Source organism: Stereum hirsutum (assembly GCF_000264905.1).
Source record: "Stereum hirsutum FP-91666 SS1 unplaced genomic scaffold STEHIscaffold_3, whole genome shotgun sequence".
NCBI classification, from domain to species: Eukaryota; Fungi; Basidiomycota; class Agaricomycetes; order Russulales; family Stereaceae; genus Stereum; species Stereum hirsutum.
In genome coordinates, this window is record NW_006763133.1 from 1575381 (window position 1) to 1594654 (window position 19274).

General features: G+C 51.6%; 7 protein-coding genes across 7 annotated transcripts; 4 read left to right on the forward strand and 3 right to left on the reverse strand.

Moving 5' to 3' along the window:
• Nucleotides 1-34: 34 nt before the first annotated feature.
• Nucleotides 35-631, forward strand: STEHIDRAFT_50373 (uncharacterized protein; the record flags this gene model as incomplete). Its single annotated transcript, XM_007300320.1, has 2 exons — nucleotides 35-363; nucleotides 421-631. 2 exons carry the CDS (start codon nucleotides 35-37, stop codon nucleotides 629-631), a joined length of 540 nt encoding a protein of 179 aa, XP_007300382.1.
• Nucleotides 632-2577: 1946 nt separating this feature from the next.
• Nucleotides 2578-4401, reverse strand: STEHIDRAFT_166198 (uncharacterized protein; the record flags this gene model as incomplete). Its single annotated transcript, XM_007300921.1, has 6 exons — nucleotides 2578-3224; nucleotides 3284-3395; nucleotides 3460-3537; nucleotides 3596-3693; nucleotides 3755-4245; nucleotides 4316-4401. 6 exons carry the CDS (start codon nucleotides 4399-4401, stop codon nucleotides 2629-2631), a joined length of 1461 nt encoding a protein of 486 aa, XP_007300983.1. The 3' UTR covers nucleotides 2578-2628.
• A 1110-nt stretch (nucleotides 4402-5511) lies between these two features.
• STEHIDRAFT_145107 (uncharacterized protein) lies at nucleotides 5512-7352 on the reverse strand. The gene is made up of 3 exons (XM_007300922.1): nucleotides 6565-7352; nucleotides 6355-6492; nucleotides 5512-6290 (listed from the first exon to the last, which is right to left on the reverse strand). Exons 1-3 carry the CDS (start codon nucleotides 7178-7180, stop codon nucleotides 5728-5730), a joined length of 1317 nt encoding a protein of 438 aa, XP_007300984.1. The 5' UTR covers nucleotides 7181-7352; the 3' UTR covers nucleotides 5512-5727.
• A 1881-nt stretch (nucleotides 7353-9233) lies between these two features.
• On the forward strand, nucleotides 9234-11230 carry STEHIDRAFT_74259 (FAD/NAD-P-binding domain-containing protein). Its single transcript, XM_007300516.1, has 9 exons — nucleotides 9234-9428; nucleotides 9495-9610; nucleotides 9673-9680; nucleotides 9746-10104; nucleotides 10174-10635; nucleotides 10691-10764; nucleotides 10817-10942; nucleotides 11006-11038; nucleotides 11098-11230. The coding sequence occupies exons 1-9, from the start codon at nucleotides 9317-9319 to the stop codon at nucleotides 11155-11157; spliced, it is 1350 nt and encodes a 449-aa protein (XP_007300578.1). The 5' UTR covers nucleotides 9234-9316; the 3' UTR covers nucleotides 11158-11230.
• A 396-nt stretch (nucleotides 11231-11626) lies between these two features.
• Nucleotides 11627-12662, forward strand: STEHIDRAFT_108538 (uncharacterized protein; the record flags this gene model as incomplete). The annotated part of the gene is made up of 3 exons (XM_007300923.1): nucleotides 11627-11985; nucleotides 12052-12205; nucleotides 12333-12662. The coding sequence occupies 3 exons, from the start codon at nucleotides 11627-11629 to the stop codon at nucleotides 12660-12662; spliced, it is 843 nt and encodes a 280-aa protein (XP_007300985.1).
• A 111-nt stretch (nucleotides 12663-12773) lies between these two features.
• STEHIDRAFT_166201 (uncharacterized protein) lies at nucleotides 12774-14118 on the reverse strand (the record flags this gene model as incomplete). The annotated part of the gene is made up of 4 exons (XM_007300924.1): nucleotides 12774-12809; nucleotides 12939-13468; nucleotides 13531-13763; nucleotides 13829-14118. 4 exons carry the CDS (start codon nucleotides 14116-14118, stop codon nucleotides 12774-12776), a joined length of 1089 nt encoding a protein of 362 aa, XP_007300986.1.
• A 481-nt stretch (nucleotides 14119-14599) lies between these two features.
• On the forward strand, nucleotides 14600-18030 carry STEHIDRAFT_92475 (RabGAP/TBC). Its single transcript, XM_007300925.1, has 10 exons — nucleotides 14600-14909; nucleotides 14978-15107; nucleotides 15158-15268; nucleotides 15322-16487; nucleotides 16543-16774; nucleotides 16908-17111; nucleotides 17175-17211; nucleotides 17270-17429; nucleotides 17499-17516; nucleotides 17587-18030. The coding sequence occupies exons 1-10, from the start codon at nucleotides 14751-14753 to the stop codon at nucleotides 17854-17856; spliced, it is 2487 nt and encodes an 828-aa protein (XP_007300987.1). The 5' UTR covers nucleotides 14600-14750; the 3' UTR covers nucleotides 17857-18030.
• The last annotated feature ends 1244 nt before the right edge of the window (nucleotides 18031-19274 follow it).

The window sequence follows — 19274 nt, forward strand, 5'->3', positions numbered from 1 at the left end:
TCGAAATTGTTTCCTGGACGCGCTCATATCGAACATGTCTGGAGCAAAACCCTTTCGTCTTCCACCATGTACACCCACACCACGCTCAGATATTTTGCCTCCAACATGCAGTGCCATAGACATTTTTCTGAAGCGGGCAAAATCTCATCTGCGCGACGCTCAGGCCATCTTTTCCTCACACCAAGCAGAAATGGCCCTCCTTGAACGCCTTTACTATAAAGGCAAAAACCAACATCGCATGTCTCTGTTTTGGCAGCGTGTCTGCGAAATGCGTCGGTATGGTCGTCGGTTACAAGATATGAACGTCACTGGGATGATGGAAAACAACCGCGCAATGTTTTACGGATTGCAAGCACCTGTTAAGTGAGTGAGTAGTTCGACGTTCGACTGTAGTTTCTCTGTGCTCATGGACTCACGCAGCTCAAAGCAATTGAAGGGTGCTTGGACACACTGCCCTACCGCTTCTAGCCTCCACTATATATTGAGACGGCTCGAACTATCTTTTCAGCTCCTAGACAAGGTACGAATATCGACCCAATCTAGTCATCCACTCTCTGATGTTCCCCAGAGTCGTTCTCGTCTACAAGACATCTACCGGTTCGTCGATTTGCACAATATGACTTTACATTAAACTGACATCCTGGGCAGATTCTTCGTACTCGTGATGCAGGACGGCGCATTCCTCCACCTGACTCTGACTATGATCGCCATTGCCTGCCGTCTGGACCAACTTCTCCTCTCTGCTAGCTCGCTTATCCGAGACTGGCATGCAGCCTGCCACCAGCTGCTTCAGTCTCTAGATGTACGCTCTCTAAAATGGTTCTCGGGAAAGCAGACAGTTGACTGATACATCTCCCTGACTTCAGTCGAAGAGAGCGGTTCAAGTCAAACCTCTGCGTCGTGGACACGAGAATTCAATACCTCCACAACTCCTGCCGACCTCGATCCCAGGTCCTAGCGAACCTGTCACGGTGGACGGGGACCTTGGGGACGAGGATATTGGCCAAGCGACATCAAGAAGTACTGAAGGAGCCAACATTACGACTGAGTCGACGACCTCAGCGAACCAGATAATTGTGCAAGAGGAAGAGGAGGAGACACTGTCTTACTCCGAATTACAATCCTCATCATTGCCGTCGTTGTCTTCGACCGCGAACCAATCAACGGTTCCTAAACCAATACGTCAGTCAACAAAATTACCATCCTCATCCCAAATCTGACACTCATACCTTACTTGCATTAGCTCTTGTATCCCTACCAACCCCCGCGTTCTCAGCATCTTCCTCTTCATCTGGTATAGCGGTGAAGAAACGCAAACAGTCAGACCCTGCCTCCGAGAGCGTCACCACCAACGTCAAGGCCAAAACGCCGTCTGTAGGTTCGGAGGAGCCACAACCCAAGAAGGTCAAGAAGAAGAAGAAGAAGCGGGATGAAATCGACGATATCTTCGGTTGAAACGTCTGCTTCTAGTATGATGGAGATTCATGTCGAGAGAAGGGTTGTAAAGTGAGTTGTGGCGTGCATGAAGTGGCGCCCCGTTTGCTTAGTCAGCAACGTTGTTGTTCAGACCTCGCCGTCGCATTCATTTACAATTGAGCTTCTGGTGGAGGACTCGAACGGCAAAAGAGGTCAGCGAGGTTTGAGGCCCGTCACACAGTAATTCCTTACAACCATAACGACCAGCAAGTTCGGCTTACCCTCAGACCACCAACAGCATCTCCATTGCCGAGGTGACCCTGTTGAAGAGCCTTTGTATCTGTAGACCCTTGTAGTTTCTGTCACTTCGGCATTCAATAAAGTAGGATAATATTCTCTTCCGGCAACCTTAATTCCTCATGACGCTCGAGATCTGTCGACGTTTTTGCTTAGCGAGATGCGTCGTCGACTGCGGAGATGAGTGCCAGATCTGCCGAATTCGAACATATGCGTTGACCGCACATATAAGGACTGTCCTGTGTGGTTGAACTTACTGCGCATTATGTCGGAAGCAGGTCGTGTTAAATATCGTAACCGCGACGGCTTTCAACCAGGTCTTCGAACCGAACATAACTTGCCTTGTTTTGTGTGGCGCAACGCCACATCAGTCCTTCCTGATGCACTTCGTCTTTGGACAAGCTCGCAAACGGTGGGCCCTCTCACACTTATGGTTTTTTGAAGACGGGGATTCACACAAAGAGCGCGGCGGTGAACCTGGTTCATTTGATACAGTAACTGCCAAACAATCGCAGGCTAGTAGTGAGCGACAACATGAAGCATCGAAAAAAAAGGAAAAGCGAGATCACAACGAAAAACGAAAGCAATAACTAAAGAGTCCCAAAGGAGGAAGAAGAAAAACACGCGTTAAACGTAAGAAAGTGTCCAAGACGAACCGAACTAAAAAGAGGTGAACGGCTCCCCAGTCGAGGGGAGGTTCCGCGACGGCGCAAGATCTACAAGCGACAACAATTGCCCAGCCTAGGTAATGTGATGGTCAAAAAGCACTAACGAAAAGGTAACAGCGTAATGATATATGGAAAGTGTCCGACCAAGCCGAGTCCATGTCTAAGCGTCCATCGATGGTAAGGTAAGGGGGGTATATCAACAGACCGAAAAAGTGAGGAAAAGACATGGAGTCCGTGATGAAGGCGTTTACAACGCAAGAGCAGCCACGATGACGGCAGCAATACCAACCATAGCCGGCGAAGCGCTCATCACACCTGCACCGTTCGTTGACGCGCCCAAAGTACCTGCGGAACTCGAAGACGAGGCTGCGGCTGCGGCTGAGCTGGTCGCAGATGTCGCCGACTGGGCAGCAGAGCTGCTGCTAGTTCCTGAAGCGGCGGCAGCAGCAACATCCTGAGGGAGCATCATCGCGTTCGTCGAAGCGGCCGAAAGGTCGACGGAGCCGTCAGACTGGAGCACGTCTGGGTTGGCGCCGAGGAAAGCACGGGTGTACAGGACGTTCTCAGCGAACGCAGACTGTGCCCAGGCGGGCATGTTGGACATGTCCATGTTGGCTCCCCAGTTAGCGGCGGCAACGGATCCGGCGGTCATCGAGTTGGTGTAGGTCATGGATGCAGAGATGGCGCTGTCGTTCGCGGCCATGGCGGGCATCATGCTGGCGACGGAAGAGGCGGCACCGGCAGCGTTGGGAGGGTTGATGATACCGAACATACCCTTCTGGCAATGGCCAGGAGTGCCACAGTAGAAGAAGGTGGCGTTGGTGTCGTTGACAACCTGGGAGACTATACCATATCATTCAGCCTATAAGTCACTTCAATGCATAGAAGAAACGAGTACTAACAGACGAAGGACTGGTTCTGAGTGCCGGAAGCGAAGGGTGCGTTGCTCGTCTTGTTGCAAACCTCGAGCTGAGAGCTCTTGGTCACGGTGTGGTTGTTGGCGCCCCAGACGAACTGTTGAAATACAGAGTAGGGTCAGAAAGGCGTTTACGAGACAAATATTGGAAAAAGCTCGTACCTGGACGGTGTCACCGACGCTCGCGTTGACGGCGAAAGGCACGTAACGGAGAACACCCTGAGTAGGGGCGACAATAACCTGAAATGGAACCATCCTGATTAGTCCAAATCGATTTCGGGGCGTTCTACCAACTCACGGTGATCGTAGAGCCAGTTCCGGAGCTGCCAGAGGTAGCGGTGGCAGTCGACGAAGCGAGAGTCATGCTAGAAGCGCCGCCGAAAGAAGCCATGCATTCTAGCGAAAAAAGCGTATCAGATTTCAACTGTCCGGGTGAAGTATTAAACTTTGCTCTTACGTTGGACACAAGACGAGTAAGAAGAGCCACCCCAGTTCGAGCTACCTGAACCGTAACTAACGGAGGTAGTCATAGCGGCGGCAGTAGAGGTGGTCATGTACGCCATAGAGGTATCGTAGGCCATGGCACTTGACGTGGTGTAAGCCGCTGCAGCAGAGGACGTGGCGTAGCCCATGGCAGCAGAAGAGGTGGCGTAGGCCATAGCGGTCGATGTAGCCTCCGACATCATTGCCGCCGAAGTGGTGTCCATCATCACGGAGGAGGTCATCATCGCGGTGGCAGAGTCCATCATCGAGGAGGCGGAAGCCATCATCGAGCTCGCGGACATCATCATGCTAGAAGATGCGGCGGCAGCATCGCAGCCCGACGAGCCGCAGCCTGAAGAGCCTGAGGAGCTCGAAGAGCCTGAGTAGCCCGAAGAGCCTGAGGAGCCGCAATCGCCGCTGGAACATCCACTGCTCGAACTCGAGGAGTAGTCGGTTCTCGCCATACTATCCAAAACACAAGACAAATATTCGTGAGTATTCCGTGGGACCAGGAACAAGATCGTGAGAAACCTACAGTTTGCTGTCATCCATCATCGGAGCGGCAGAAACGACACCCGCATAGAGAGCAGCGACGCTGAGGACGGAAGTGAATTTGACCATCGTAAAGGTAAGGAATGAAGTCGTTGAAAGAAAGGGAAGACCGTCGAGGTGTGGGGTGTCTTGAACAAGAGTGCGCGCGAATTCCTCTCAGAGGGAAATTGCTGAAGTTTCTCTGTCAAAGAGGGAGATCTGTCCACCGTGCAGCATGGTAAGCTGATAGCTCGAATAACAATGAATATTTAGAGCCATGGAGGAGGAGCACATACCTCACGTGAAAGAAAGTAGGCTTAGACGAGTCAACTCGACTAAGAAAAGAGGCAGAAAGAAGAAGAGGGGGGAAGAGAAAGACGAAGGGGGGTGAAGGAAAAGGGAAGACATGTGTGCGACGGGTGGGTATTTGTGTATCGGGAGGGGAACGAGAGAGCGGTAAAGGCCTCATCAAAGCATTTGATTCGTTGCCACCGCCTGCCAAGGATGCTGATAGCTATCTCGGGGGCGTGTTACCCATAGGCACAGGCGTCTGATGATCCTCGAAGCTCTTTAGACAGAATCCCCGTGAGCCGTCGCCAGCGCAACCAATCGACCGCCCCTTTCCAGCGGTCTTCCCCACTCACCGTAGTCCATATTTAGAAACTGTGGTCAACGTCGACCCTTCGAGGCCGCGTCGTGCAAACAATTTGCTGGATCACTAATGTGTGCGTGCAATCAGCATGGGTGGGCAAGGGCCAATACAAGATCCAAAAGCGCTAAGCCGGTCTATTCGGCATCAGCGGCGATGGCATGTTACGCTGTCGCAACGGACCCTCCAATCATTCTCCTTCTGCCCACCGTCCCCACGCTCGGACTCAGTGGAACGTCCATGGACGCCAAGCTCATTTTTCCAGGTTCGCTTCTCGAACCAATCACTCGCCGTCTATCTTTAGATCTCCTCTAAAATTACCGCGTTATGACTTACCTCTGTCTTCCAATCGCTTCGCGAAAGCCTCCTAGAGCACCCGTTCAACGTTCAACCTCTCGCGTTTCGTGAAGAATCAATCCATCACCTGCACCCCGCAACACAGCGGCGGGACAGCCGCGTCACCCTCGATATACGCTCCACTGTCGCTTCATGTCCATAAATAAGTGCTAACCCCATATCATGGAAGCCCACCGTCAGGATCGTTGGGTGTTGTGAAAGTTCATCATGTCTTGAGGCCGATCTTGGCTTGTTTCTGCCGAACGGAATATAGCCTGTCGCGCCCACAGCAGCCCGAAACACCATCCCTTCCCAACGTCATCATCAATACATCCTCATAAAAAACCTCATAATGATACATCTCGAGGATTTAGAGATATAGAGACGCCCAAAAGAAAAACAAACCAATAACATGCATACAACAATATGCCCTAGTAAACTCTCTGTGCAGCGGGCATAGGTCGCGCAGGCAATCCACCTCTCACAGGGCGTCTCACGGCCGCGGGCTCAGGCATACTCATGGGCGCACGAACACTACGCTCCCCACCGAAATCCCTGCCACGATCTCCACGACCTCCATCTCCTTCGTCAGATCGAGAAACTGACGTCGCGCTGCGTTGAACGGCGGTTCGCTTCGCTTCACGAATTGCTCTCAAGCGGTCGTTGGCCTTGGACGACCTTTCCTCGGAGGCGTCAGCGTCGCGGAAGCGAGAACGAGATGGTGCGCGCTGAGCGAGCGGGGGAGGAGACGAAGCTTCGACACGGTCGTAGATGTCTCTGAGCCCTTGACCGCGCCGAGAGGACGAAACTGGACCGGTATCGCTACGGTCGCGTTCGGTGCTGCCGCGAGTAGGGCGACCCGCAACAGGACGGGCAGGACGACGTTCGTGCTCGTCGAAAAGCCAATCTGGAAGATCCGAGGGGTCACGCGCCTTCTCGAGGTGATAGGCTTTCATGGCGCGTGTCAGGCGAGATTCTTGTCCGGGCGGCGTTTCTACGATAGAAACTCGGGAGTTCAGCAATACTGCAGCGGGCGCTCTGACAAGAATAGAACACACCTTCACCGGAGTAGGTGGCGACGTTTGTGGCCCATGCCAAACTAACATTGACGGTGAGCGTGTTTGCTGCTTCTGCGACGCGACTCCAAATCGAGTATCCTTCGCTGCTGCCAGCATTCGTAGGCTGCCGCTCAGGCTCTACAAAGATATACGATGTTCCGACGTCAAACGTGAGTACAAGAACAGACCTATATTGGACGGGTGATGTACCATAGTCTGGGGAAGGAGGCTCCTGCACCGGCTCGCGTTCCTTCAACCAACCTCCCCTACCCCTCCCTTCAACTGCGCTACCGCCCCTACCCTTCGGCATCTCCGCCTCACTCTCCAAACTCGTACGCGAAGAGGCATACCCCGAGCCCGACCTCGACTTCATCCTATCCAGGAAAGACGAGCCCGAGCCAGATGAGGCACTCGAGTGGGAGGAGATCGAGCCGCGGTCTTCTCGGTACCTAGAGCGTTCGCGAGGCATATCGCTGGACCCGGCGGGGGCGTATGCAGATGCGTATTCGTCCCTGGGGGTACGACCACCACGAGGGAGAGACGGCTCGCGAGCGCGGCTGCGTTCGTAAGTATTAGAAGTAAAATCTGAGTTGGTCTGGGTACGAGAGGATATGGTCGCGATGGACCGTTGGGGACGAATTTGTCGAGGTAGACCTGGGACAGGTGGTGCCGCCGCCGCCGAGCGGCTAGTATAGCTGGAAGGAGCGTAGGCATCTTCATCTCGAGCTCCGCCTCTATCTCTATCCCTGTCCCGTCCAACAGAGCGTGATCGAGGGCCCTGAGGAAGCCCGTTTGCCAGGGAGCGACTCGGACGCACTGAGGTCATGGCGGCCTATATGAAGTATGATTTAAGATGTGAGATGGTGATGCTAGACCCGCTAGCGTTTCGATACAAAGACCCAGAAAGTATAAAGACAGGAAGACAGGCCTGCTGTCGAGAAAGGGAGAACAGAGAGAGAGAAGACGGTCGTGGTGATCGTTCGAGTCGTTGAGGTCAAGAGTGCTTCCGGCCATTGTCTTCGTTGCATTCTGTGCGTCGCCGGCCCGGTGCTTGGATACCAGCGGCTGTGACCGGCGGGGTTTAAACGGCGCTGTGGCATAAGGCACAGGACCTGTTCGACATTCAAAGCGTAAGTCGAGTGACGGACTCGACGGTTGGCGTTTATCTATCCTCATTCTACTTTTCTGCGTTCTACATCTCGGCACTTGCTATGGCCAGCAATCCTAATTTCTCTCTGCGGCGGCCGCGGATCGTCACATTGATCACGGGCATTTGAATGTTGTTGGCTGTGGTGACACTCTCCCTCACTCCATCAAAGGTCGGAGCAACCTCCTGCAGGCGATACACAGAGGTAGTCTGCATCATACCCATCTGCTACACAAGCTTGTACCTTGTTTGATGCAATCTGTGTTCGCGCTTTGGGAAATTTGATGGCGCTCCCTGTTCTGCATGCAAGGATGACTGATAGCGGGACTCAACACGGTCCACGGCCATCTACATCATGATCGTGTCCGGGACATGGGATATGCTTGTCGCATCGTTTTCGTTGTCAAGGTCAATGTGGTTGAGACCGGTCCACACTGAGACACCGTCGAACATATGGGAATCAAGGATATAAACTGGGGGCACACCCATGACTCGGTGGTGCTTCTTCCTCTTCTTAACCTTGTCCTTAACCTACCTCTAGGAAAATATTATCCCTATGCGTAAAAACGTCTGATACACTCGGTGGCCCGCGCGGTAGAATACAGTAATGGTTATCCCAGAAAATGGACAACACGACTGTCGCCGCACGTCTGCTCTGTACATGTTCAAGCATCTACCCTCCACAGAAGGTAAGCCTCAGGTAAAGAAGTCTTCTTCGGCGCGATAATGCTGTTGCACGAATCGCCCCCACTTCGCCATGATCGCTTCACTATCAGCTCCCATTCACGACCTTTGCTCGGCCCTTCCTTCACCTTCTCTAATGCGAAGATTTCATCGTGGTTCTGAGTACCTAGTTGGTCCATATGCTACGTTAAAATCGACGATATGGCATGTAGATGCAGAAACTACATACATATTTCGCCCTTTTTCATGCACCTAGGCGGCAGGTAAACTCTTCTCTCGCTTGCAGGCCCCAGGGCATCGACTCCAGAATCTACTGATAATATCTCGCTCAGATAGCGCCTGGACTCTACCAATTCCCTCAAGTGGACATGAACAAGTTTTTCGAGGCGACGGCTGTATTGACAGATCCCTTTAGGTCTTCATGTCAATGTATATGTTTCCTGAGCTCGTGCACAGTAATTCGAACACCGTGAGCCGGAGAGACTATCAAGGATGGTGCCGTGACGATAATCAGAACTAGAGGCTTGATGTCGCGTATAAGTGGTTCCTCGTGAGACCAGGCTAAGTCAAGAGACGTCCCGGATAGCGAGGAGTCGTTTGTACGCCTGGAATGGATTGCTTCATTCTAGCGGCGCACTTTCGAAAGGAGGCATATCCCCTAGAACACCCCTGCTTCAAGATGTTCAATTCACTCCGAGGCGTCGGGTATCACGGGTCTGATGGAAATAGGTAGTTTGAGGGAAGAATGTGTTATGGCCAGGTAGGACAACAACCTATGATGTGCAGACGCCGCAATTGTTGGAAGCAAACAATAAAGTGATCGTTGGTTGCCGGTGCTGAAAAACGCTGAAATATGCACCAAAGCGTGCGACAACCATTTTCTCGGAATCAGCGCCACGTGGGAGGTATTATTATAATATTGTTTCTGATAAGATAGTGGCGATCTGTGGAATCGGGCTTTGATCGAGCTCACCATGATGTCGCAATCTCCTCGGGTGGGCGTGAAAAATGAAGAACATTTCTCAGCCTTTTCTAATTCTCGGCCAGCCAGGCTTCTTATAAACAGCTACCACTCCAAAGGACTTGTACGACTTGCTCATTCATAGAGTCTCATTAGTCTCGCCAACAACTATGCTTGCCTCTCGAAGAGTAACATCTGGTCTGACGCTTCGCACGCTCGGAAGGCGTTGTGCAAGCACAGCTGAGACGAAGGATAAATACAGGGTCGTGGTGATTGGTGCTGGTGCGTCTATTCTGCATCACTTCATTACCAGACTGAATGTCTACAATTGAGCCACATCATATCCAGGTACAGCAGGGCTTACTGCTGCGAATCAGCTATACAACCGCTTCAAAGCTGCTGGGAAAACGTTGAACGAAGGCGACATCGCTATCATAGACTCAGCCGAGTATCACCATTACCAGGTGTGTGCTCCTCTTCTACCTGTATATCAGCGTGATCATACCGTCTAATCAATGCATTGTAGCCTGGATGGTGCGTGTTCAGCCTGACACGCCTACATCTGATCAGAGCGGAGCCTCACATTGAGATATTCAAAGGACACTGGTCGGCTCTGGTCTGAAGACGAAGACAGAACTTCGCAGACCTGTCTCTAGTCTCATTCCATCCCACCTCAGCCATATTTCGGAGAATGTCCAGTCTTTCGACCCAACCTCCAACTCCATCACCACCAGCTCCGGACGAACCCTCTCATACGACTCCCTTATCGTCGCACCAGGGCTCCAATCCAACTTCGACCAGATTGAAGGCCTGTCAAAGGCCCTCGCTGACCCGTCTTCTGGCGTCTCGTCCATCTATTCTTATAACACCTGCGACAAGGTCTGGCGCGACATCGACGCACTTCGCTCGGGTAGAGCCATCTTCACACAACCGCAGGGTATCATCAAATGTGCAGGAGGTAAGTGCTCGACATGATTGAATTCCAAGTTCATCTGGACTGTCAATAACGCTGATCCCTGTGACACAGCCCCTCAAAAGATTATGTGGATGGCCTGGGACAGATACAGAAGGACAGGTCGTCGGGACAACATTCAGATTGATTTCAGGACTGGGATGCCTTCGATGTTCAGTGTCAAGAAGTACTCCGATGCCTTGAACGACTTGAGGATAGAACGTGGCGTTGGTGCCGAATTCCAGCATAACCTCGTCTCAGTCGATGCGGCGAACCGAAAGGCGACCTTCAAGAACCTAACGGACAACTCCACAGTGACCGAAGACTACACCTTCCTTCATGCCGTGCCTCCCATGGGCCCTATCAATGTCCTCAAGGGATCGCCCATCGCGGATGCTGCAGGCTGGGTTGATGTCAACGCTGGTACTCTTCAGCACAATAAGCCTGAATTCTCGAACGTTTGGTCGTTGGGAGATGCCTCGTCGTTGCCCACAAGTAAGACTGCTGCAGCCATTGCCTCTCAAGCACCTGTCCTTGGTAAGTGTCGTTCCGAATATGTATCTTCTGTTTCCCGCTAACCTGGGCGCGGTAGTTGAGAACCTCTTCCAATTCATGGACACCGGCAAGGTTGGTGCCGCGAGATATGATGGCTACACTAGCTGCCCTGTACGTATTTCTTCCTGACCGTTCGGATATTTTCTCACCCGTTTATGTACAGCTCCTCACTGGCTACGGTCAACTCATGCTCGCTGAGTTCAAGTATGGTCTTGTCCCCTCGGAAACCTTTGCTGGGTATCTCGGTGACCAGAAGCAGCCTCAAAGGCTGTTCTACCACATGAAGAAGGCAAGCCCATTTTCTCCTTCTCTCTTCAGACGGACGTTAACCGCCACATTCCTTCCTACCTAGGACTTCTTCCCCTGGGTCTATTACCAATATTTCGTATGTGATTTGCGCTCTTTAATCGTCTTTTCATCACTCACTTTTTTTTGCTCGTATAGCTCAAGGGCCAGTGGTTCGGTCCCTCCGCCTTTTCCAGGCCTAAGTTTGCGTCCAACTAGATGATCTGGAGACGAAGACGGCATTCTGTACTTTTGCGACCAATATATCATTATGCACATGTCTCATCCCCTCGAAAATACACATATCGATCTCAGGACACCAATTGCGCGCGATGAGGTGACCGAACTTTCAGATGGCAAGAGTCCTTGTATCTGTGCTTGATGGTCAAGTATACGCAGGAACTGACTTCCAATTTACTGGATGTTTGGGTCACACCTGTCCGATTCTGTCACGCGTCACAGCCTGTCATGATGTGACCGATCGCGTCGACGCAGGTCGACGCCGAGCGAGCGTCCGTGGCAAGCGTTGTCTGAACTTGGTCTGAACCCCACCTTCACCGTCGCAGACTAGCAATCTTGCTTTATTCTGCTTCCCGAATCTACTCTGCATTTGCGTGCCTGATATAAACACGGGCTGTTTAATCTTGTCAGGGCATCAGGGCACATCGACTCGGAACCCTTTGGCGAGATGGCACCGCCAGCGTTAACCCTCCTCCGATCCTACGCTCAAAAATCTAACCCAAGCACACTCCCTTCCTCTATCCTTTATTCACATACCCCAACGACTTTGACTATCTTTGACTGCTACCCCAAATCCATCTTCCACTTCCTGATTCTTCCTCGCCCCTCCACCTCTGTTAACGTTTTCGATCTGGCCACCTTGCGTACCTTGCTTAAGAATAAAAACAGAGAAAAAGCAAGAGAGGTGATATTCGGGCTCAGAGACGAGGCGCAGAAGCTCAAAAAAGATATCGAAGAGGAGATGAGGGACAGGTATGGGTTTGTGTGGGAGGTTTGGACGGGGTTTCACGCGGTGCAGTCTATGGAGTAAGTTGTATCACCTTCCTACATGCGGCTTGACTCGGGGGGTGCTCAGACAACTATCTGCGATAGACATATGCACTTGCATGTGATCTCCGCGGACCTGACGGCGCCTGCGATGAAAAAGAAGAAACATTACAACTCGTTCCATCCCAAACTTGGGTTTTTCCTCCACCTAGAAGATATCGTGTCCCTGTTCGATGCAGAATCTTTGTATTTCGACACGGTACGTCTCCTGGGTACTATCCTCTTGCGCCTGATTGGATCCGACAAGCGACAATTGTGGCCCCTACTCACTGATCGCTTCGCGGGAGTTTTGAACTGATGCTGGTAAATGATACTCGTTACGACAGATGGCAGAGCTCAAACCCTCGAAGTACGAACCCATTCTCAAAGAGGATCTCGTGTGCTTCCGATGTCACAAACCGCAGAAAAATCTACCTGCGCTCAAGATGCATTTACAGACCGAATGGGACAACCTGCGGAAGCGGGAGAAAGCCCGGCTCGAGAAACAACACGATCCGGATGAAACCACTGCGAACAAGGCTGCGAACAAGGCTACGGTCAACGAGCGCAAGAGGGGACGAGAAGACGGGAGCGAAGATGAACCAGGGCCGACATCAGACACGGCCGCGAGTTCTACAAGTGGAAAGAAAAGACGAGAGATCGATGCGGACGACTGACTGATATCAGCAGTGAAGGTTTTGTACAGTATACTTTTGTCCTCTACCATATAGGGTGGTAGTCTTACTCCTTAATGGGAGGGACGCTAGACCGAATTAATTACTGTAGTGTTAAAGCATATGTAGGACCTGTCGTTGGTGGTCTCCCTATGGGGTCGCCTATGAACATTGTAACGCGCTCGTGCGAGATGTGTTTTTCCCGGATACGGACATGGCGGAGTTACTGCAGTTCGTGGTCAACATTGAGATAAGAGATAAAGGGTGAACAAGGCTTACCAGCAAGAAATCCTTGCGTAAATCACTCCAAATGGTCTCGCGGTATTTCTCCAGCGCACCGATCAAATGTGTCTGACACCCAGCACATATGACACCATCCGACACGGTCCTCGCCTTGTTCTGCAACTTCTTCAAATCATCCAACGGGTCCACCAACTGCGTCTCAAATACGATCGGCGTACACTCCCTGGTCCACCAATCATTCAAGCGCTCCTCGCATCCCCACCAGCCCTCCGCCGGTACATGACGTCCTCGACTGTCCATACCCACACAGGCGCTCCCGTCGGGATAGAGCCAGTGGTAACCGAGTTTACCTGGTGCAAGCATCTTGACGAATTTATAACGGATGTTGTGTACGCCGGCAAGGAGAGCATCGAGATCTTCGGCGGTAAGGATGGCGCGGTTGGCATTACGGAAAGAGAAGTTGTAAAGACCTTCAGGTTTGGTGCGATGGATACGCGAGAGGTGGTAGAAGGTAGCAGGCAGAATGCTTGGAACGTCACACTCGCGGCCAAGGCGAATGGCAAAAGCTAGGGTAGATGCAATGGTTGTTCAGAGGTCTATGCTTACAAAATAACTTCCGATGGCCTACCTGGCTCGGGGAGATGTTCATCTATGGCGTGTCCCGTTAAACCCTTGGATCTGATGAGGGTATCAATTTCGAGCTCTAGAGCGTCCCAGCCCTTGAGACTCGTAGGCCACTCCGCCTCAAAGAAAGCAATGATGCGCCTTCGCCAGTCCTCGACATTATACTTCGTGCTCAAGCGCAGTAAGGGGTCGAGTTTCTGCAGCGACACTGACTCGTGCTTGTCGTGACATATATGGCTGCGGCTACTCGTCAGAAAACACGGTCCTCAAGGTAAACGAAGAAGCAAGTATGAGTTACTGACGAAAGTGGATCGTAAAGAGCTCTGAAAAATTGGTCCAAGGAGGTCGGGTCATCGTGCAACTCGACCAAGGGGAGACCTTCGAACGTCTGTGATCCATTGGCAGACGCGACTTCGAAGAGATCCTTGAAAACGGAGGAATGATGACCCAAGACGCCACGATGGAGCTTGTACAGTTGCTCTTGTGTTTTGTCTGGGTAGGTCACTTGGATGATGATGTTTCCGTCAGCAAACCAGAGATCGCTACGCGTGGTAGTGTTCAAGCGAGAAGAGGGAGAGTCGCTGTTCGCCATGTTATTATAGTCAATGAGTTCCTGCTCGTACGTCGGGTAGGAAGGAGTGATAATACTACGCAGAGTCAAAGGGATAAGAGCGTTCCAAGAAGTGTTGACGAAGAGAGAACGAGAGCGGACAGAGACAAAAGACAAGTTGAACACGTCCGGGCACGTTCTGTGAAACAGTGAGCCTCGTGTTCACCCTCGAAGACGTACTGAACACTTCATTTTCCGAGCCAGCTTTGTGCCACAGCACATCACAGAGACTGAGTGTGCGCTGTTTGAGCTGTATATCAGTTTGTTTACATTGAGGAGCGTTAAACCAAAAGCAGTTCACCGTTCCAACTCTAGACAGCCCATCAAGGGAAGAGCAAAGACGAGACGAGCGCATTCGGTCGTCGAGATGTACGCGTGGCGTGTGGCGGGCCGGCATGACGTAATGTGGCACCGAGCGCGGTTGGCGCGGTGCGCGCAGGCAAGTCTTGTTCAGCTCCTGCTGCGAGTAGAGTCATTTCGATCCTGGTATTTAATGGGTGGAGGCAACCATCGCTCTCTCGAAGAATCCATAACCACCCTTTCTGTCTGTTCTACTCTCCAAATTATCCGAACACCCTCTCACGCTGAGTTCTCAGGTCGGTTCCGATCCCGACATGGTCGAGATCAAGCACGATCCAGAGGAGGCCGCCTCCAGCTCAGATGTTCGAGACGATGCTAAATACAGGCTTATATATGCAAAGTCCAAGGTGTATGTTAACCCTACTGCATACTCCAAAGATAATATCCCTGGCTTTGCTGTCATCGTGAAGAGGGTGCGTCTAGTCGCAATGCACTCATGGCTGGAGTGTGGCTTGAACATGACTTACATGACTTATCTCAGGAGGCTTTCACCGCGACCTACCTATTGGCTTGGATCCCGGAGACGCTACTCAGCGAGAAGGGAGAGGGAGAATGGGACAAATTCTTGCGTATGGAGGACCGACCTGTGTTGGACGAATCGGATGATGAAGGTGCGGCGTGTGCTCTCCTCGACAGTCCAGTCACTGACACTTGGCTTTAGACGCTGTTCTTATTGAACTTCCGACATCGAGACCTGAATCATACGCATTTTCTGTTCCTCTCAGCTCCATCTACTCTCTCATCGTTGTTCCGCCTTCGCTCAGCTCGTGGTGTGAGCGCTCTGTTCTCTTTCCGCATTAGTGCCACTCACACCTCCTTCCGTAGACGGCTCCATTGGCATCAACCTGACCAACGGTGCCACACTACCTACCCTCCACTTTCACGACGATGAATCTCGCTCGTTCACTGTGCCCAAGAGTCCCGCGGTAGAGTCTCATTCTCCCCCTTCAACCTCATATCCCCCGCCTCCTTCCGCGGCCGCCCAGGCTGCCACTGGCCGGCCTGTGACTTCATGGGGAGGGGATGACCTCCTCGCCCGTATTCGCACATATGCTCATCTCCTGCGCTCGACATTGCAACCCACTCTCTTTCTCGTGGACCCCTCGAAGGCGGATATTGAGGCCCATTCTACCTATCTCTTCTCGGATGACGCCGTTGACGACATACTAGCTCGCTCGTCATACACCAATTCCCATTCACCTGTGCCTTCCCATCGCAGACCACGTCCAATCTCTACTCCTGGCGTGCAGAACCCTTACTCTCAACATTCATCCATACTTCATCGGTCGATGCCTCCAGCAGCTTCACCATCGGCTTCGCAGGCGCGCATGGCCCTTCTCCAGTCATTTGCCAATATCACTCGTGCCACTCGCCATGCGGCTCATAATATACTCTCTCATCCTTTGGCCAAGCCTATAGTCCCGCATCTTCCTGACCCCGTCAGAAGCCTTGTTAATGCAAACGGTGATCTCGAATGGGGAAGTTGGGTTGAGAAGGGCGGTGTGGGCGAGTTCGAAAGTGCAAGAGTATACCTTGCTCGGTGGGCTCGCATCGTAGCCGAAGAGGGCGAACGTGCTCGTCGACGGGAAGCACAGGCCATTCCCGCTTCGACTTCGGCCACTGTCTCGGAAGAGACATCTGAGCTAGGCGTCTTCGAGCTCTTGCATACCACTGCGAACTTACCTACGCCCAAGTCTTCGAGAGATCCTAAACATCCTATCGATGAAGAGACTTGGGCCTCTTGGTTCGATGAGAACGGGAGACCGACAATTCCGAGGGAGGAAATGAAAGCAGCGGTATTCAGAAGGGGAGTGGACGAGAAGGGGACGGTGAGGAGGAAAGTGTGGCCGTTCATGCTAGGGGTATATGAGTGGGATGTTTGTGAAACGGAGAGGAAGAGTAAGTGGGAGGAGAAGCTGCTGACATACCATCAGACAAAGGATGAGTGGTTCGGGATTCCCGAAGTATTTGACCGCCAAGATGTCATCGATGTACGTCCTCCATCTATTTCCTATATTTCCTCCAGGGCTCATTTATATTTTACAGGAGCGGCATCGGATAGATGTGGACTGTAGACGCACAGACCGATCTCATCCGCTCTTCGCATCCCAGCCAAACGCCCCATCACCAAGTTCCGATCCTGAAAAACAATTGCACCGACGATATTCGACCATCTCTCCAGCTCCACAAGAGATTGGTGCTCAGTCTCCATCAAATGAGCATATCGACCGCCTTGGCAGCATTCTCCTTACCTATAACTTCTACGAGAAGGAACTCGGTATGTTTTATCATCCCTTATTCCTTCTATTTCTATAGGACGACATTCACGTTTCTCGTGTTCTGTTTGTGCCTCGCTGGCGATGTTACCTCTCGATTTCGCTGTTACGTTTCACTGACCGAAGGGTATGAAGGATACGTGCAGGGCATGTCGGATCTTTGTGCTCCGATCTATGTGGTCATGGGCGCCGACGAAGGGTTGACGTTTTGGTGTTTTGTGGAAGTCATGAACCGAATGAAGAAGAACTTCCTCAGGGACCAGAGTGGGATGAAGAAGCAGTTGTCGACGTTGCAGCAGCTGATTGAGATGATGGATCCAGAATTGTATCGTCACCTCGGTAAGCATGGCTCGACGCTGTGAGCTGGCCGATTGTTCGCTGATCCAATGGTCTACCTTGTAGAGAAAACCGACGGTTTGAACCTATTTTTCTGCTTCCGGTATGACAGCCATTTTTCGCTGATGTGGTAATCCTGTCTGACTGCCTGTTGACTCTAGATGGGTCCTGATATCGTTCAAGCGCGAGTTCCCCTTCGAAGATGTGTTGAGTTTATGGGAAGTCCTGTGGACCGATTACTACACCGCCGATTTTGTTCTGTTCGTGGCTCTTGCTGTCCTCGAATCCCACCGCGACGTCATCCTTCGATATCTTGTGGAGGTCAGCGGTCCTTTGCTTCCTCTTGTCGCACATGTGGCTGATATATGCTACATTTCCTCGTTCGGATAGTTCGACGAGATTCTGAAGGTATGCCACTCCTCCCATCGATTCGAAGCCTGACTTGGCCTGACTGACCATCCTACGTTTGCACCCCTAGTATTGCAACGAGCTCAGCATGACTATAGAACTCGACAGTACCCTTGCCCAAGCCGAAGTTCTCTTTCTTTCCTTCGCACAGCTCGTTGAAGACATGGACCGCCGTCGTGCGGAGTCTTCAATCCCTGGAGCAGGCAACGGCGGACTTCTCCGGAAACGCAAGCCTGTTCCTGGTCGAGCTCAAAGCCAGCCGACAGTGGAAGCGGTAGGAATACCGGAGTTGAGCGCAGAGTTGAGAGAGGTTCTAATGAGTGGATGTGGCAATTGTTGAATGGAGGGTTGTTAGCATGTTTTCGATACGCATATGGTTTTCCTGGTGCGGATACACCTCTCTTGTTGCTCGACAGTTCGATGAACTGATTGTACTAGTTGATCCAGTATCCAGAGTTCTTGAATCTTGTGGACCGTCATAGCATTGGCATTGTTGTATGTATGTAGACACGCCACCATTCACGAATGTATTTGTGTATTTCTACAGACTCTTTCTCGCCTATGAGCTGTGACTCGAGGCGTTTGAGGCACGTACCGTGCAGTCGTCTCTACAGCAAAAGCGTTCTGACTCGTGGTTGGTTTCCCTCCATGGCTCGATGGCCGTCATCCAAACTTTTCTGCTTTTTCTCGATCCGGAAAATCAGTACCGGGTTGTTTGCTAAATATCCGAATAAGCGTTTTAGATGAACAACGATTAACATGACCTGGCAAGGGCAACACGAGTAGCCATGTGCAGAAGCGGATGACGAAAGCATGTGCCGCTAGCTTTGATACCCGGATTTCACCTCCCACACACTGCCAAGAGCATTGGGCCGCAGAACGTGGTGGAAACGACGGAAAATACCTGGGAATAGATGACTTCCAGAAGAGTCTGAAGCGACTGCAGTACCTCTCATGGACGTTGTTTCTCTGGTTATTCTGTCAGCTGCGCTTTAATGCATGGGCTGTGCCTTTGCAACCATTGACGCGACATCGGTCGCCTGTGTCCGCGGGGTACAGGCTTGCTGTGTAATTGACGAATATGGCTTACTGGCCATGTTGTGCCCATGAACACGGCCGGGGAACCACTATTTAGCGTGCTCTAAAGGTGTGTCTAAAGAAATTTATATATATTATATGTGGTCTCCCCTTTGGGAAGTACTAAAGAGAAACTTTAGGGTCATCTAAAGGCGGGTCTATGCATTTTCTGTAGAAATGCCGTACAAACGCTAAAGATTGACTTTGGAGGACGCTAAAGGCTGTTGAGCACCTCGGGCTTGCCTTATGTGGCAACCCCGAACCTCTTTAGCATCCTCTAAAGGCAATTCAGAGAATAATCAATGGAATTCACTATAGAGCTCGCTAAAGTTTCGCTCTAGAGAGCGCTAAATTGACATCCATATATGACATTTTGACCAAGATTTGGATTCCACTTTAGCGGGCTCTAAATAGTGGTTTCTCGGTCGTGGAAAAGGTCCAAGGGAGTAATGTCCGCATGGCAATGTGACCTTGTTTCGTCTTCCTGGACTGACATTGCGTTCGGATCCGACACTACTCTGGGTCATTGGACAACTTTTTGCGTGGCAGTCTCACACCGTGCTTCATCCCGAAAACGCTTCCCTCGCAGTATTCATTTTCAACGAGCTCTCAGCCGATCTTCGGATGCAGACGCCTTCTGTATTCAGTCATTGGCTCTTGTTTTCTCCTTGGTCGTTGGGT